Raw genomic sequence first — 20,215 nt, 5'->3', positions numbered from 1 at the left:
TTTGCAGTTAATATTGGAGACAAAATTAACATTTATTGTATGAAAAAGGCAGTCACATACATTTCAAATTTTGACATTAGAAAAGGTAATCATCTATTTAAAATGATTAATATGTTTTATTCAAAATTAGTCATTAGAAAAAGTAATTAATTAGTAAAAAGGTATAAAAAAATATGTTTTTTTATGTTAGGTTTTAATCAATCTGCCCCTCTGTGTGTTTGCAATGTTAAATTATATGTGTTTCTTTAATTACTCTTTGTAGAGTAGAGGGGCTTTATTGTATAACATGTTTAACACCCTAATTTCCAATAGGATTGGGTATTTGCTTATTTCATGAGCACCACAGGTCCATCGATACAAATTTAGGACTAACCATGTTTAATAGAACTTACAACACCGAGATATTTCAAACTTCCAATAAATAAACTACAAAGATGTAATTAATTTGTAAATGAGGAACCAACTGACCTTCATGGAGAAGACAAATAAGGTTTTGGAGGGATTTCCAATGACTCTAAGTCCCCTTCTAACATTTCCAATGCCTTCATGATTGTTGGTCGGTTCACGGGATTTGTTTGTATGCACCATAAGCCCACAATAATCATTTTTCTTACCATCTCTTTTTCTTCATCACTCATACTTGTATGCAGTCCAAGTTCTTCATTAAATTTAACTTTTTTGTATATCCAATGAGGAAAATATATTTCACTTGTATGATCAACTCCAACCTCAACATTTTTCCTCCCTCCAACCATTTCTAAAATCATCATCCCATAACTATAAACATCTGATTTGTGGGATACTTGCCCAAAACTCCTTGAGAATAGTTCGGGAGCTATATACCCAGGTGTTCCTCTCATAAGGGACATGGACATCATGCTTCTTCTCTCGGGGGATAGCTTAGCAAGGCCAAAATCTGATATCTTAGGAGAAAAGTCTTTGTCTAAAAGAATATTATGGGGCTTTATGTCGAAATGCAAAATTTGTGTGTTACAACCACTATGCAAGTATTCTAATCCTCGGGCAATCCCAATAGCAATCTCATGTAATTTTTCCCACCCAAGTTGGCTACTACTCAAAAACCCAGGGTTATATATGAACTTCTCAAGTGACCCATTAGGCATGAACTCATAAATCAATGCTTTTTTATCGCCCTCAAAGCAAAATCCCACAAGACTTACGATATTTACATGGGAAGTCCTGCCAACACTTGCGACTTCGTTTATGAAATCTTCACCATTTCCTTTCGATTCACTTAATATCTTCACCGCCACTAGGCTTCCATTACTTAATGTTCCTTTATACACTGAACCAAAGCCACCTTGTCCTAATTTGAGTTCAAATAAGTTTGTCATCTTCTTTACTTGCAAATAAGTGTACCTTTTAGCAAGGAATTGATGATTTCCTAGAAATTTTTCCACGTTAACATCCTTATTTGTCTTTTTTCGCCATCTGAGTTTCCGTATGAAACAGAAGATTATCACAACCAATATTGTCACAGATCCGACACAGATAGCTGCATCAAACAATGAACAAGAACATCTTAAAATATTGATTATTAAAATTTAAAACGTAAATTGAGTAAACAAAATTTTGTGTATGATAAATAAATCCATGACTTATAAAATCTATTATGAATATATGAAAATAACCAAACAGTAACATAATTAATTAATCTTGCATAAATTAGATCATTGAGTGATCTGTGTATCAATGTTTCCTATGATGTTATGCATTCAGTGAGTGATTTATTTTATAAAATATATGAATGACTTAAGCTATCACTCAATTTGAACTTGAAGTAAATGAAAACAAGAGACTAACCAAATGGGTATCATTGTTGGGATTGGAAAACTCTTTTGTTCAAGACAATAACATAATTACAATAGGAGGAGCGACTCTCATACTCAACTATTACAAAAAAGCAACCCTCTTTCTAGCACTCTCACACTAAGTATTATGCTTAAACTCTCTGAGTTTGGGATGCTTTACAACTGAAGATAAAGCCTATATTTATAGTCATGGAAGCCACCATTTCTCCTGTCATCATTTATTATGTTCACCATAGGGGAAGAAGAACATGCCACCCTAGGAAGAAAATGTTTCCATCAACAATGGTGGGCTTCTAGATAGAGTTTGGAAATCAAGAAATGTCACCTTCTAGGATTGTTAATGGTGTTGATGACCACCTTGGTCAACATGTCAGAAGGATTGTTATTGGTGTTGATCTTTAAGAACTTCAATTCTCGTCCCTCAATTGCTTCTCTAAGGCGGTGATAATGGATATCAATGTGTTTTGTGAGAGAATGGTACATTAAGTTCTTGCTTAGGTCCATAGCATTCTGAATATCACAATCAATCATGTACTCTTCTTGTGGAAAGTCTAATTCTTAAAGAAATTGTTTTATCCATATAAGCTCCTTCTCAGCTTTAACGGCAACATTATACTTGGCTTTTGTTGTTGACAGTGCTACACACTGCTGTAACTTGGATTGCCAGGAGATAGCCCCCTGCCAAAGTGAAAATGTAACTTGATGTAGATTTCCTATTATCAAGATATCCATCCATATCGGCATCTATATAACCTTCCACGATTGGCTTTTCTCCCCCACAACATAAACATACTTTTGAACTACCCCTAAGGCACGAAGTATCCACTTGATTGCTTCCTAATGTTGTTTTCCTGGAGTAGCAAGATGTCTACTCACAACACCAAAATCATGAGCAATATTTGCTCTTGTACACACCATTGCATACGTAAGCAGTGGTGAGTCTAGAATAAAATATCAATTGGTTCACTAACCAAATTTAATGGGCTGGTTCAAGAGAAAATCAAGTTCAATTGGGTCGGTTTAACCAAAAATATAACCAGTTCAACGTGTATAAAAATTAGTGGTGAAAGGACCGAGCCCAAATTGGTCATTCCTTCATGAAAAGGTTTCACTAAAACCACCTTATACTTTGATTTAGCAAGTTTAAACCAAAATATAGAAAAGCTTATGGTGTAAAAAATGAAAAATGAAACATTTACTTATAATAGAAAAAATAGTCTTCATTTTCGTATTGGAGTCAATTTGGGACTCTTTCAAGTCATAAATATAATATGCCTTCTAGTGTGTATATTTTATAGTTTTTTTTGTTCTCTTTTTTACCAAACACATTAACATAGATCCTTCAAAATATTTAAGGTAGGTCCTAATTCTTTTTGTATGTAATTTGTTGTAAACTTATTAGATTTAGGTAGGTCAAGTGACCCACCTTGGACCAATATAGCCTCGCCCCTATACATTAGACTTCCTACAAATGAGGATAAGGGACTTTCTTCATCTCTTCTCTTTCTTTCTCATAAGAGGGATAAGTTTTCTTATTCAACTTGAAGTGATTTACCAATGGCATACCAATGGGCTTGGCATTTCCATATTGAACCTTTTGATCACATGTTCAACATACTGCTCCTATGATAAGAACATTTTTCTTGATTTCCCATCATAGATAACTTCCATGCCCAATATATGATGTGTTGGGCCTGAGTCTTTCATATCAAAGAACTTAGATATATCCTTCTTCAAGTTGTCGATCATCATTGCATCTTAGTTCACTATTAGCATATCATCAACGTAGAGCAAAAGGATGATAATTTTCCTAACTAGAAACTTCTTTAGGTAGACGTAGTGGTTTGCAATGGTTCTTTTGTACTCGTAACTCGCCATGAGTCAATCTTCTTGTACGAATTCCTTGGGGCTTGCTTAAGACCATAAAGGCACTTCTTCAATTTACAGAAGAGATGTTATTTCTTCGTGACTTTAAAGCAATCGAGTTGCTCCATGTATATTTCTTCATCCAAAATACCATGGAGAAAGGTTGTTTTCATATCTATCTGCTCAAGTTCAAGATATAGACTGGAAACCAATCCAAGAACAACTCAAATATACATCACCTTCACAACCGGCGAAAAAATATCATCAAAGTCAATTCCTTCTTTTTGTTGGAAACCTTTGACAATGATTCTTGCCTTATACTTCATAGTATTTTCCTTTCCATCTTTCTTTAACTTGAAAAGCCATTTTTTCAAGTATATCTTTCTTTTGGGGAGTTTCACCAACTTATATGTTTGATTCTTCTACAAAGAATTCATTTCTTCATTCATGGCATTCTGTCATTTGGCTTTGTCAATATAAGATTGAACTTCCTAAAAGCTCTTTGGCTCCCTCTTGCTGGTAAGAAGGATATAGTTTGAAGTTGGGTACCTTGTTGATGGAAAACAAACTCGTTCAGATATTCGACCTTGAGTTACTTCATTTTCAAATTTTGGCAATGTATTTGATTTATCAATAGGTGGAAGCTCCCCTAATGAACACCTTCTTGATTTTCATCATAAACTTCATCATCTTCTTCAGTGGTTCCACATACGTCGAAGTGGACAAGGCTCAACAACTCGTAACGGTTCTTTCTTGTGGGGCATAAGGAAACTTTATGTTGTTTCCCAAATAGATAGTATTCACATAGATCCACGAAAACATCTTTTTCCACTGAAATAGACTCCTTATTTACAAGAGTCGTCAATCCTTTCACGATCATGTGGCCTAGTCTTTTATGCTACAAGCTGGGTGATGTCTCTTATTCAACAACATTGAGACTTGGTTGAAGCAGTTGTATAGAGGTTTTACAAAGTGCACCATAGTGTTGTCTCGTAGCAACGACCATAACACCTTTTAAAAACTTCTAAGTGCCATCTTTGAATTGATTATCATATCCCTGAACATTAAGAGCTCCAACTAAGATAAGATACATTCTCAGCACTGGTACATGTTGAACATATTTCAGCACCAATGTACACCCTACATTTGTAACGCCCCGATTCTCAGGTATTGTCTAAATATGAGTTATTGGCTTAAGCCCTACTCGACGAGTTGGTTGATCTACTCGTCGAGTAGCAGCGGGAAGGATCGCGGGTTAAGTAACCTACTCGACGAGTCCACATTGGGACTCGGCGAGTAGGAGCTGGCAGCCGAAACCCTAAATCCCAGGGTTGTGCACCCTATTTAAGGGAACACAAACCTCTTTCAACTTCTTTGCAGTCTCTTAGCAAACCCTAATACGTGTGTGTGTGTGTGCCCATTGTGTGTTTGAATCCTTGGAAGAGGATTTTTGGTGAAAAGAGCTATGGAAGCAAGTGGTTTGAAGCAAGGAGCTTTGGGAAAATCCAGATCTACTCCATTTGTCAACTCTTGGGAAGGTATCAAGCTGTTATCCTCCTTTCTATTTCGTTCTAGACCTCCTTGGTTGGAGGTTAGGGTTCTTGGTTGGGTTATAAAGTCATTTCCTGGAGTATGAGCCAAGTTCTGAAGTTGTAACTTCAGATCTGAACTCTCTATGGATTGAAGGACCATAAAGTTCTTAGCTTTGGCAAGTTTGAGCCCCTCCCTATGTGTAAAACCCCATTTCAAGCATAGTTTGGTCTTTTTGAGTCATTGGAGCCTTGCATGCACGTAAAGTTTGCAACTTTACGTGATAAGCAGGCCTAAGGAAGTTGGATCTACAATTTGGGGCCTTGTCATGGCTTAAAAGTTGTCTGCATGATAAAATGACTGAATGGACTCGGCGAGTTGCAAAGTTGACTCGGCAAGTCACATGAACATGGTCGTGAACTTGACGAGTTAATGAACAACTCGGCGAGTCCGATGAAGATCGCCATAAGACTCGACGAGTTGAAGAACAACTCGGCGAGTCGGATGAGTTTTCTCTTGGATATGTATGAGCGTGTATCCGTCAAGTTACAAGGAGGGAACTCGACGGGTGGCCTTAAAGTTCGAACGAGAATCAAAGGAACTCGACGAGTCACCCCGATGACTCGGCGAGTTGGATTGTACTTCAAGGAACTCGGCGAGTAGCCGGTGGTACTCGGCGAGTTGGGGTCAACATGGACTGTTGACCTTGACTGAGGGCTTTGACTTTGATCAGGGGTTGACTAGTAGGTTATGGGGTACCTTATAAGGTTAAGGACTTATGAGCATATTGTGCTATGATCTTAGGTGGTGGAGCCGGTGTCGGGTGATCCGAGAGTTGGAGTGTATCTTCCGAGTCGACATTTGCAAGGTGAGTTATCCTCACTATATCGATAGGGTCTACGGCACCAAGGCCGGCCCTTTAGTTGTTATTGTTATGGTATGTTGCATGTGGTTGTGATTTGTTAGTTCGGAAACGAGGTAGACAGTATGTTATGCTTTTATGATCCGTAGGGATTGGTGTGTTAGTGACCTACTAGGTCGGTACTCTAGTTACAGGAGAATTCTATGATTGATGATCAGTGTGACAGATATGTTATATGTTTATATATGCCTATATATGATAGTATGTGCACATGATTATTTTCTTGTGGCTGGGTTGAGGCGGTCCTGCTTTGTGCTGTAGGCCAATATACCCGATGAGCGGACCAATCATACCGAAGGCTCAGGATGGATTCAGACAGACTGTAGGCCCGGTAGGGCGGTCCATTCAAGCCGATGGCCCAGTATGCATGTTGATTGAATTGATTATTACTGTTGTGGTATTGTCAGTGTGGTATTGGTATTTTAGGGGTAGCTCACTAAGCCCTCGGGCTTACAGTTTTCAGTTTACTGTTTCAGGTACTTCAGAAGATCGTGGAAAGGCAAAGGCGTGACCGTATCGCTCCTCATCCTTATGTTATGATTTTTGGGACACTCTGATGGAAAATGATTTGAAAACATTTTGTAAACAATGTTATGTGGTTTTTATTTATGATTGAAAAAGGTTAAATTTGACGTAAAATTTATGGTTGTTACAACATTGGTCTTTATATATACTCCACCAATACCAACAATGCTTGAGAAAATGGTGTTTCTCTTCTTCATAATATTGTCATCTTCGGGTTTATAAGTAGTAAATAAATCTCGGTTTGGATTTAAATGATATACTGCAACGCTACCAATCACCTACTCATCATCATTAGTGCTAACATGCATGCATGCTTATTCCTTATATGTAACAAGGGCAATGTCTTGTGTTATGATGACCATGGTTTCACTATTCTCTCTACTTGAACTCTAGCTAATCTTGAGCTTCTCCCATGAGAACATTCAGCAATCACTCTTTTTATGTCCATTATAATTACAATAATTACAATAGCCTATAAACCATGTATTTTTAGACTTACCATACTCTCGTGATTTACCTCGATATTCGGATCTTCCATTTTGTTAACCATATATGCCTCTACCTTCGGTTCTTCCTTAGTTTATTTCTTGGTTTTCTAACACCATGGCAAAAAAATATTATGCACCAGCTTCTTTCCTTTTGTCTTCCTTTTTTATTAGGGTGTTTGTGACCATCTTCATTGTTACTTTGCTATCGGGGAAATTTTGTTGAGAGTCATAACAAGTGTCTCCCAATGTTCTAGTAGAGAACTAATGAGCATTATGGCTTGTTCCTTATCTTTGAGAACCTAATCAGCAACACTGACCTGGTTTACGAGATTCTACAACTAGCTTGTATGCTCGGTTAGAGATGTATCAATTTGTAACTTATGGTTTACAAGGCGCCTCATCAGCAAGGTCCTTAACATTATCTTTGCCTGATACATATTCTCGAGCTTCTCCCAAAGTTTGTATGCATCCGTCTCTTGAGAGACATGATGAAAAACATTGTGGTCAGATCATTTCTTGCACCACTGTTTTTTTATTTATTCTTGTCTAAACTTTGTATGTCTTCATGTCGGGTTTGACGCCTCTCTTTTCTAAAGGATCAGCTAAATCCTTCTAATTCAGCAAATCTTCCATCCTTGGCTTCCACATGTTCTAATTTATGGGGGTAATTCAAACCATCATAATTGTATTTGTAGATTACATCGAAAATACTTGAAACACTCTTTTACAAACATTTAGAGGAACAACAAGTAAAATCGAGCTCACTGTTGGATTTAGAAGCGTAAAAAATGGTAGGATAGACTTTTCTAGGGTCAAAATATACTTTTTGGAAAAGTTATTAGCTAATCTGTAACTTTTCAAACCTATAGGGCTAATCGGTAATTTACAAATTTATAGGGACCAAAGTGAATAATTTCTACCACATAGGGACCTTTTTGAAAGTTTTCAGAAGTAGAGGGACCAAAATGGTAAATTTCAGAATAACAGGGACCGAAATGGAGTTTTTAGAAATAAAGGGACCTATTTACATATTTCTAAAACGTCAAGGGCCAAACTGCAAGTTTCTAGAAATCTAGTCAATGAGGACGCCGCTGTGATGTCATGTTAAGATCATCTTCTTTGGCAAGCTGGTTTTTCAGACGAACCTTTAACCAACGATTTGGAAGTCTTCTAATGGTCGAAAAAATCCGAAAACTATATTTTCGGAATCCTTGAAACGAGACCTCTCCAAAGGTGTGCCCCAAAATGAATTTTGAGATAAAAACAATTTGACCCATAAACAAAGAAATTCAAAAAAAAAATCTGGACACCAACTGAGGCTTTGATATCAGTTCTTAGGTTGTAAAACTCTTCTATTTCAACACAAGAATAAAATTACAATAGGATGAGCAACTCTTACACTTAACGATTACAAAAAAACCAACCTTCTTTCTGAAACCCTCACTCTAAGTGTTATGTCAAACTCAGAGAGTTTAAGCATAACACTTAAAGTCAGAATTTTAGAAGAGGGTTGGTTGTATGTAATAGTTGAGTGTGAGAGTTGCTCCTACTATTGTAATTATGTTCTTGTGTTGAATAGAAGAGTTTCCAATCTTAGCAATCATTTCCTCTAGGTCAAATTGTTTTTTATAGTAAAAGCATATGGTGGTCAATATCTTTAATTAAGCAGTTATCTCCAAGAAGTCGAAGAACCAGAAAGTTATTGTCATTGAACTAGAGCTCAAAACCATGGTACACACAATATGATTCTTGTACATGGAAGTCTTATATTCATAATTACCACAATGTTTCATAATGGATCAAGCAAAATAAAAATATCCTTTGAAAAACACAAGAAAATCAATAGTATTATGTTTTGTTTCTTTTTTAAAGTGTTAAAGATGATGGTGGATCAAACACAAGTCTTAAGTCTTGGCACAAAAAAAAATTATACATCTCAATGGTTATTCATAAATGAAAACACATTCAATCACACACTACACTTTAGTGATCTTACTTTGCATTCATTTTTTTTAATAAAGAAATAGGCATATTATGTAAAATAGGAATATTTTTTATATACTATTTTATAGATATAGGTTATATATTATAATTGATACTCATAAAGGTTGAGGGTATCCATCCAGATACTCATAAGGGTTGAGGGTATCCATCCATCCCAACCAACTAGTCACATCACTATTACATAGTTTTCTCTCTCCTCCCTTCCATATTTCTCATCCATTCCAACCTAACTCGACTTTCATTTTTTTTTCTAAATTAAACTTTCATTATTAATTTAAAACTATAAAATTAAAAACAAAATAAAAATATAACATTTTTAAATTAAAAATAAACTAGTCCAAATAAAAAGAAGACACGATAATTAAAAATGCCTAAATTCCTAAAATAAAATTCTAAAACTCCCAGGTATATTTTTGCTGCATTTTATCGTTTCCTTTAAAGCAATGTGCACGGAACATCTCCAACCAAATGATCATACACAAAATGAGAAAATACTTCATATCTTGGTCCTCTATTTCCTGGGCCAGCAATTGAGCGTTTCATTCTTTATTTTCTCATATAAGACACAATTTTTTATCCATATATTTTCTCTCTCCCATTTATGTTCTGTTTACAGTGTGGATGCCATCATTGTTGAAAATATCAACTATTTCATTTGGTGTTGAGCTTGTCGATGACGCTTTCTTTCTTTTTTGTTTTCTCCGAGGTGGTGTGTCTTCAACACCAAACGTATTTTGTTGTTGGCTGAATCTGGGTGGAAATTATGCATCAGAAGATGTTGTGAAGGCGTTGGATGAAGATGTTTTGGTTCATTTCGATGAAGGAGGTAGTGAGTCTCCACCGACTTTTTTTACACGCAACCATTTCGCATGGTGTTTCAAAACATCCCAAGCTTTGGCATGTGGAAAATATTTCCTGATTAATAAGCATAAGATACTCGCTTTGTGTATCTTTTTAAAACATCTATCTCAGAACTCCCGCGCTCCAAATTGTTCAGCTTATGGTTGTAGATGTGGTTGAAACCATTACACTTCTTTTGAAGGTTTCTCCATTTTTGAATTCACTTAGTGCCTTGTCAGATTTGAACCTCTCAATTGAACGTTAAAATGTTCTAGGACCCGCTCCCAAAATGCCTCCGACCTTTGTTGATTTTAGCATGCCTTATCTTTAGAAACATTGACATACGCCTTAGACAAATCCACCTCTTCCTTTTCCAACAATTTATTTGACTTTTAGCATTTTGTAGAATTTCATGTATTAGAAACGAGTTTGTGCTCTGCACTTGCTTGTTGATTTCTGTAAAGGGGTTTGTCACTAGATTCTTCGGACTTTACTTTTTGAGTATCAAAAAATTAAGAGACCTTTGGAAGAGAACATTAGAATTGGGTTTCCGAAACTGTTTATGAAAATTGCATGTATTGAGTATACCCAGTATTTTTCTTTTAGAACACATAATTTGTTGTAGGATTGTTGTATCGGATATTGGTTAAATTGTTGTTGATCTTTTTTGTATCGTGGTTAGTTTTGATTTTGGGATTTCGGAGCATAAATCTTGACTGGTGTTAACATTTCTGTGGCCATGTCTTTGGCTAGAAACACCTTGTTTGGATTTGCCATGAATCCGTAGAAGTGGAATTGAAGAGGTGTGGAATGGAACTGAGAGAAGTCGGAATGGAATTTAGAAAGAATGGAATATAATTTAAGTGTACTTTGATCGGTATATATAGATTAAAGAAAGTATCTATCTATCTATCTATCTATCTATATATATATATATATATATATATATATATATATATATATATATATAGAGAGAGAGAGAGAGAGAGAGAGAGAGATTTAGGTTCTATGGAAAACAAAAAACCCTAAAAATCATAAAAATGCATAAAAAATACTTAGAGATCACAGAGCTTTTTTTTAATTTTTTTTGAAAAAATCGCACCTTTTAATACAAAATCGCAGAAAAAAATTTATAAAAAAAAATATTTGATTTTTTATTTTTTTCAACCAAATTTTAAAAAAAGCTGCGATTTATATATATATATATATATATATATATATATATATATATATATATATATATATATATATATATATATATATATTGAACGCTTAATGGTCAAAGAGGGTGTATGGGATAAAGAAAAACGTAGAAGAGTTCACAGGTTCTACAACCCGCCAAGGATGAAACTCGCCTGACCTCTCCAGCCAAAGGTTCGTATACCCTACGGTATAACCCTTGTCTTGCGCAACTCACCGTTGACACCATCCACCCTAATAGGTTTCTTTGTTGTATAGTTGTACATAAGGAAAACATGAGTTTTGACTATAGATGACAATGGGATCAAACGGAGGCAATAATAATCTCCCCCACCCCCGCCAGTGAATTCTTATACTTCCCCAAACCTCAAATTCCCCTTACTTTGCCCCCAAATTTAAAGACCGCCCCGATCCTTCCTTCGTTTCCGCTAAACCTCTTATAGCCCTAAAATCCTCCGTTTAACATTATTTACCTTATTTTTTGCTCGTTTATTTTGTTTAACCTTAAATATTACACTAGTTATTCAAATACAAAACATACAATATTCAATGAGTATTCTAAGTTTAATATTTATTTTTATAAATATAATAGTTAAATATAGCGTAATTATATATAGGGTAATTACTTCGAGGCCTCCACAAGGTATTCGAGATTTAATTTCCTGCACCCAAAAACTACACAAGAGTAAAACTTGCCCCCGAACCCAAAAGATTGTAAAAATATCATTCGTACGGAAAATGGGTCCCTTAGGATCGGATCCGACATGGTATTTTGATATCCTAGTTTTGACCCCATTTTGAGAGACAGCCATTTAGCTTTCCATTTGAAAATTCGTGTATTGTAACTCCACGAGATCATTTTTTTTCCTTTATTTTTAACAACTAGTTTATAACCCATGGGAAATACAGTTATAAATTTAATTAAACTTTCATGTTAGAAACTCAAAAATTATTAATTAATTATTTTAAATAAATTATTAATTACGAGATATTTTTTTAATTATGTAATTATAATCGTTGACTTATAAATATGTAAAATTATATCATCTTATAATATATATTAATTTTATTTTAACTTTTATTCTAATGTTATTAATTTAATATAATTAAAGTGAAAAAAATTTAAATTTCAAATTTAAAATTTAAAATGAATAATCAATAAATTAACAAGTAACATAACATTAATTAGGATGTGTAATAAGATATAATAAGATATAAGATACATGAGAAAGAGAAGTGGGTTGAGATTTTTCATTTGACTAATGTTGTAAGTACCCCTCCTCTTTTTTTCCAATTTCACCCATATGATGTGATTTATTTTGTCTTTTTTGTTTTTTTTCCTTTTTTTGTTGTTTCTAATACTTTTTTATTTATTATTATTATTATTATTATTATTATTATTATAAATTTTGATAACCGTATAAAATTCTGACAACATTTTAAAATTAGAATGAAGTTTTAAAATTCGGATGACATAATAAAATTCGAACAACCATATAAAACGGAACAAAAGCAAAGTTTGTCTTTATTTATCACGGATATATTAATTGGTTCGGTGGTACGTAATACAGATTGAAAGCAAACTTTACTTTTGTTTTATTTTATATAGTCGTTCGAATTTTATAATGTAGTCCGAATTTATAATGTTGTCCATATATGGCTATCGAAATTTATAATAATAATAATAATAATAATAATAATAATAATAATAATAATAATAATATAAAATAAAATAAAACAACAATAAAAAAACAAAAAAATGATGTCAAATCAAAGTAAAAAAGTAAAAGGGTGATGGAGGAAAGCAACAGTGTTTTAAAACCCGGGTCACCCGGCTGGTTCAACCGGTTAGACCGTGACCCGGAGTAGAAGGCGAGTCAATTGTGAACGGTTTTTTTGTAAAAATACGGACCGGATTGAACCGGCCGGGTTTTCCCTAAACCGTGGTTCGACCGCTTATGTTGAACCGGTTAAACCGGATTGATCCGTTTTAATAGGGTTTGGATAGTTGGATACAAGTAGCGAATGTCAAAACTACGAGCCGTTTGTGGTTTCTTCAATGTTTAAACTTTATGGACATCAAATTATTGGTTTTATATGTTTATGCATTATGCAGAAAAATAAAAATATATAAAAATAGAAAAAGACCATAAACCGGATTGACCCAACGGTTCAAGCGGTTAAACTGATTGACCTGTGAACCGGTCATCACACCGAATCAACTAAAAACCCGGTTTTAAAACATTGGAAAGCAATTGGTTGGTGACGATCTAGAGTTTGTTTGTATTCTTAATCAAGATCAAAGGCAGAAAATAGTTTTTAGATTTACGATTTTCACAACACTGATGTGTATTTTTTTTAATATTTTTGGTAAGTTTTCGATTCGGAATCAAGTAACAAAGAAGTTTCAATCATTTTCATTTTGTTGAGTTGTCTTGCTTTTTGCCTTTTTGGGATTTGAATTAGAAGGGGGCTCTCTCTACAGATAATTTTAGGTTGATGTAGAGTTGCCATTTACGCATGCAAGGTGTTGGATTAAAATCCCCAGTGAGTTTTAGGTCAAGAAAGAGGTGTTTGTTTGGTCTAGGGCAATTATATTCTCTGATTAGGTGAATTGGAAGAGATTGGGTGTTGGATTAATGAAGGTTTGATTGATCCAGAAAGAGACATTAATGAACAAAGCCACTAGATCGATGTTGCGATCAAAAAAAATTGAGTTGCTCGGTGGAATAGAGTTGCAACAGTCTTGGTTATCGACAATATAGATGGTGACATGATCTCACTTTCTCCCATCTTCAACTCAATACAAAACCCGTTCAACCTAATCTATTCATTCATACCTGGATTCTAACAAGAAAGGCTAAAAAAGGGTAGTAGCTCCTATACCATATCATGAAATATGACAGGAAAGAGCACGAGGACACGAAGGCATATCAGGCAAGAAGCAGAGCAAGAAATTGCAACCCCTTCACAAAAAAAATTCTACATGTATATGTGTGTGTATGCATTTATATATTTACCACTAATGCTTTTGATGAAAGATGTGTGTTACCTAGGATCTGTTTCCGTTTTCTGACTGATGTTTCTGCAGCAACCAGACAACAAAAGATAAGTTATATATATATATATATATATATATATATATATATATATATATATATATATATATATATATATATATATATATACACACGTTAGTTAGACATATCGATTATCTGGTATACCCAGAATAAGGAGAAAACGCAAAGTAAAAAAAAAAGGTGTAAATACCATTTTTGGCGTATAAACAGTACTGGAACTATCCATTGAGAGTGTAGCATCGGCCCTCTTCCTTTTGACACTTATTGCATGGAGTTACAAAATTAATAGAGACTACAGAATTGAGAAGAGAAAATATGTTGGTCTCGTTACCATTACTACTCTCTCCCACTTTCACAGGCAGCTGTATTACTTGACATGCAGGCGGGAGATCACTTGGAACTGCTTTATCACTGATGGAATGGTTATAGTAGAAACTGTAATCTCCACATCTCTTTTTATTGTAATTAGATTGGTCAAAATAAGATTCCATTTCTGCAACATCATTTGGAAGCTTTGCGCATTTGTAGAGAGTGATGAAGGTTACGAGTGAAATGGAATAGAGAAGAGGAGTTGGAGAAGTGAAATTATCCATAAGTGCCCCACAACTGCTATTATTCACAAGTCTTTCAAACGTTAGATTACGGATCGACACGATCGATTCAGACACATACTTGCCATAAATGTCATATGAGTTTCTTCCAAGTTGAATACTCCCACCATTCAAAGTACAGTTGACCTTAATCAACCCACATTGCATGTCAGTGGCATTATTATAAAACGGGTACGTGAAGGAGGCCAAATTTGGACAATTGAAACTTTCTGGGCAGATAGACAGAGAAGTGTTGAGTTCTGTAACAGAGCGAATATAAGGTACAAAAGAGAGAACAAGTGAGGCTAAAAAGAAGACGCGAATCATTTCAAATGTCCAACAGAAAAGGTTTAAGAAACTTATAGGCATGAGTGTATATATATATATATATATATATATATATATATATATATATATATATATATATATATATATATATATATATATATATATATATATATATATATATATATCTTTTAGGTCTATATGCTGTCCAGAGGAAGTTATGTGAGTAGCGTTTAATAACCTTTCACACTCAAAAGACTCAACTTGCCCCAATGTTTACTCCAAAAATATAGAGAAACTATGTCACTTTGGTAATTTTCTCCTTGTTGACCAATAATATCATCAAGACTTTTGAGTCAACGACTCTTCTCCTCCATCCATCCATCCTTTAAACCTTTTCACACGCCAAAACATAACTTGGAAAGTTTCATATGGTTCTCGTCTTATGCCCCTCTAATATGTCTCAATTCAGCATAATCAAAAGTTTTTCAATATCATGTCATATTCTAAGAAATTATAGACATAACAACAGTATTTATATGTAGGATATGTAGTTTTGAATTTGATATTCGAACATGAAATTTTACTTTAGGGATTGTTTCTTTGTGACATAACTTTTCACGTGATTTGTGTTTTGACAGCATCAGGATATAAATAAGTTTAGATGTCTTACCATATCCTCATCAGTTATCAAAATGTCTTTCAAATTTACTTGAAATGAAATTGATTTTGTTTATATAGGGTTTTTGAGTATCTTTATTGATGTGTTTTTTCACTTGTTTTTGAGAATTTGACTTGGAATAGTGAAGATTTGTAAAATGAAAAAGGGTTGTTAGTGAGATTGAAGATGACTTTTTCTATGCCCACGATGTGCTTGTTGCAATGTCTGACTCAGAATCTGAATGTTCCTCCACAGATTGTTCTACTTTTGAATTTAACTACGATTCATGGGTACACCTGAATCTAATTTTCTCTGTTTATCTGTGTATTAAACTGAAATTTGCATCAGAGATGCGTGTAGAGCTGTTTCTTTTGTTCTTTACGCATTTAAATGAGTCATTTTGTTAATTTTACTAGAAGATATTGGCAAAAAGATTCATTGTGTTGATTGAAAGACTTGTTAGTCAATGGTTGACCAAGTATTCAGGAAGGTAAAACCGTAAAAGCACGTGGGTGACTGGAACGTTAGAATAGGAACGTTGATATTTTTTCTCTTTTCTGTTAATTAGCACTATTTATTAGTTGTAGTTCAACAAGTCATTATCTGTCGAAATTTCATTGTATAGCACCTTAATCATTAGGCTGCTAGTAGATTTCATTCAATAAAGAAAATCATTCGGCTGCCATTTCCAGTTTTACCCCTGTTACCCTTGTTTTGTTTATTGCTATACTGTTTGATCGCCAACATTTGGTATCAGAGCCTCAATAGATCCTAATCATTTTGTATGCCCAAGTATCCTCGTTTCAGCAATATGACAGCTCCATCATCATCCAATCAATCCAAGGACAGCCCCTTCACTCTACAATGCCCCATGTTGACATCACTCAACTACAATACCTGGTCAATAAAGATGGAAGCAATCATGGATGCCCATGGGTTATGGGATGCCATTGAGCCACCAACCGGTGTGGTTGTGGATGAGAAGAAGAGCAAGCAGGCTCGAGCTTTCATCTTCCAGTCAATACCAGAAGAAATACTTGCACAGGCTGCCAAGAAGAAGACAGCTAAGGAAGTTTGGGACTCTCTAAAGTCAGGGTATGTGGGTGCAGAGAGGGTCCAAAAGGCAAGGCTGAGGGTACTGAAGAGTGAATTCGAAGCACTTCAAATGAAGGAGACAGAGACCATAAATGATTATGCAGGAAAGATTTCAGCCATGATTTCAAAGTTTAGGAGTGAAGGGGCAATATTGGAAGATGAAGAATTGGTGAGAAAGTTGTTCGATACAGTCCCAGAAAGGTTTATTAACCTGGTAGCATCAATTGAGCAAAGTTGTGACATGGAATTAATGCCATTTGAAGAAGCAATTAGGCATTTGAAAGCATATGAAGACAGGCTCCGACTCCGGAAGGCAAGCACACAGGCTGATAATGCCCTGCTACTTGCCAAGGCAGAAGGCTCATCAACCCACCGGAGTCCAAGCAAACAAAACTCAGCAGGTGGTCGAGGAAGGGGCGGAAATAACAATTGGGGTGGAAGAGGCAGCTCATGAGGACGAGATTCATCTCGTGGCAGAGGTGGGCGTTGGGGTGGAAACTCACGACAGGAAGCAAGCAGCTCAAACAAGAAACCTCGTGACAAAAGCAACATAAGGTGCTTTGAGTGCCAAGAACTTGGCCACTTTGCATCTGAATGCAAGGCAAAGAAGCAGCAGGACCAGGAGGTGAACCTAGCTGCAGATGAAGACGGCCCTGCCCTCCTATTAACTGTATGTGGAGAAGAATCATCAAACATGGTGCTCCTGAATGAAGAAAAAGTGTATCCAAGTTAGTTTAAAGAAAGTGAAGAAGAGAACGTATGGTATCTGGACAATAGAGCTAGTAATCACATGACTGGCTCCAAATCCTTATTTGCAGAGCTAGATGAAAATGTAACGGGACAAGTACGGTTTGGAGATGGATCCAAGGTCCCAATAAAAGGAAAGGGCACGTTGTTGTTTGACTGTAAGAATGGTGATCAATTCATCATTCCAGAGGTGTATTACATACCAGCCCTTCACAGCAACATCATAAGCTTGGGTCAGATGACTGATAGATCCTTGTTGAATCTATCATATACCCCAGGCATTCTAACAGATTCACACGAACAAAACCACTCAATAATACCAAAAAATTAAAGATAGATTTCCATTCATTCGAGAGGAATGGTCTCTCCAAGAAGAACAAAGTTCTTTACAAATTAATTCTTAGCTACTAACTCTCTAAAAGAAAGGACTATATATACTATTACTAGAGACAAGACAAAAGGGAATCACAGCCAGCATAATCAGGTGCTCTTCCCACTAACATAACAGCCAATAACAGCCATAATACCAAAAGGACCAAACTACCCCTACAGCCAAAAAGATAGCAGAATAACTCTACTAAAGCAAATCAATTAAAAGCACTCTAGGATTAGTTGGGCTTATCAATACCGGCCGCCCAAACTTTCACCTTGTCCTCAAGGTGAAGGAAAGAAAGGGTCACGCTTGTCGTCTTGATCATGTGTAGTGGCAAGGAGGAGAGGTAAACCCAAAGCAACCAACCGTACAGGTATAACATTAGTGACCCAAGAAAAAAGACAAATAACCCCTTAAACTTCTTCCCGAGAGACTCTTGCTGCTGTTCATCATCCATTTCTCTCAGCTTTACCTCATCTTTGGTTCTCTTTATGGTGTTCTTCATACCATCCGGATCATTCACCCACACATCTCTTTGCCTTGCAGCCCACACAATCATCTTAACAGCCATATCAGCGATCCTTAGTGTATCTTCATGGAAATAACTAGCAGACCATATCAGAAATCCCAGAGACTCCTCTAAGTGTGGGACATAAACACTCTTTGTCATCAAAATCAATAGCCCACAAGCTTGCATGGCTACAGTCTGTTCCTCTAATACCCCAATTCGTATACCAATATTCCTATTTTTGCCATCATAAATATCTCTAATATCAGCAGCAGACTTGTGGTGCAGTTCTGAGGTCTCTTGGTTCTCCACCAGCTTTGTGTAAGCTTCCGGTATGCCATTCTCAATGGTGTTCAAATCCTCCTGTATTTTGATTCCAACAAGCATACACCATTTTCCATGCACTATCGGAAACCAACAACATGGTTCAATTGCCTGAAATGCTTCATATGTTACCGCAAGTACATAAGCATATCGAACTATTTTTTGTTTCTTCCCCCACCAGATAATAGTTCCAACATCTCTCACATACAAAGTTTACTCATCAGACTTCAAATTGTCACCAAGTTTGGTCAGTATAGGCCACAGTTGATATTCCCGATGAATGTTCGTCTTTGACTCGTGAATACCAGAGTATATTTTCGCAAAATATGTTGTAAAAACCCCACCATGATACCCAGTAGAGAAAGCAACAGTACTTTTTTCTCGGATTAAGGGGTCCTGATGTTTGGATGATGTTTTGGATGTCCCTAGGGTTTTAAAGGCGAGATTAGGATAAGCCAACGCCTCCAACATCCAAGTCGTGGGTTTTGTGGTTGGGTAAGAGGTGGCCGATTGGAGTTCGATATGCAGAAGAGAAACAAAGGTGTGAGATTGAGGAATCAGCGACAATTGTATGGTTGATTTGGTTAGTGTGACGTGAAAATAACGTGGGTCTAATCTTTGTTTACCTTCGTAGTCAAAATCATAGCTGATACAATTAAATTTGGGCTTAAATTAAAAACGTTACCCATTAAGTCCATAGTATGTTCAGCATTTTGTGAGCCCAAGGTGTTGATCGCAGCCCACTTGTCTCTTTTAAGCCCATTTTTGCAAAACCCTAGAATCTCTTCCTTCCGTCTATCGACTAACGGAGCCGTCTTCTTACTGAAACGTCGTTGGTCCTCCGTTATCCAGAGAAGAGTCGATCGCTGCTCATACTGGTTCTTTCCCACCTGATCTCACATTGAATCCATCGTTCCTTTCCCCGTTGGTTGAATTCCCGACAATGGTGGTGGCGGTGGTTGTGATGGCGGTGTGTCGTCGCTGTCATTGCCAATTTCTTTTGAAATGATGTAATGAAACGACTCCTGCTTCCCAAAGCTCCAATATGATGACTCCATCTTTTCCCCATTATTTTCTTCAAATTCCGGTGGCGGTGGTGGAGGTGGTGATGGTGAATGCGGCGGCGACGGTAGAGGACAAGGTGGCGGCTGCGACAACATAGGTGGTTGTAGTTGTGGTGTCTTCTTTGGTTTCGATTCCGACTCAACAACTTTTCCTCCTAAGTTCTTCATCTCATTCTCTTTTCTGCTCTCATACCCTAGAGATGGTAGAGACGACAGCAGGGTTGGTTGTTTCGGCGGCAGCATTGCTGGTGGAAACTGCGACGGTGGCTCGGATTCCAATT

At 36.0% G+C, this 20,215-nt stretch overlaps 1 protein-coding gene and 1 pseudogene across 2 annotated transcripts; one reads left to right on the top strand and one right to left on the bottom strand.

Annotated features, from left to right (window-relative positions):
• Positions 1–302: 302 nt before the first annotated feature.
• Positions 303–15,246, bottom strand: LOC145095421 (PR5-like receptor kinase pseudogene; annotated as a pseudogene). The gene is made up of 3 exons (XR_013703700.1): positions 14,619–15,246; positions 14,260–14,292; positions 303–1,516 (listed from the first exon to the last, which is right to left on the bottom strand). The product of XR_013703700.1 is annotated as a PR5-like receptor kinase pseudogene (transcript).
• Positions 15,247–16,634: 1,388 nt separating this feature from the next.
• LOC145095420 (uncharacterized) lies at positions 16,635–17,372 on the top strand. Its single transcript, XM_079033308.1, has one exon. It carries the CDS (start codon positions 16,635–16,637, stop codon positions 17,370–17,372), a length of 738 nt encoding a protein of 245 aa, XP_078889434.1.
• The last annotated feature ends 2,843 nt before the right edge of the window (positions 17,373–20,215 follow it).

This window comes from Lactuca serriola, chromosome 3 (genome assembly GCF_051521515.1).
Source record: "Lactuca serriola cultivar US96UC23 chromosome 3, Lser_US96UC23_V15, whole genome shotgun sequence".
Classification (NCBI taxonomy): domain Eukaryota; kingdom Viridiplantae; phylum Streptophyta; class Magnoliopsida; order Asterales; family Asteraceae; genus Lactuca; species Lactuca serriola.
The sequence above is the reverse complement of the archived record's forward strand: the minus strand, read 5'-3'. Positions and strand labels throughout refer to the sequence as shown.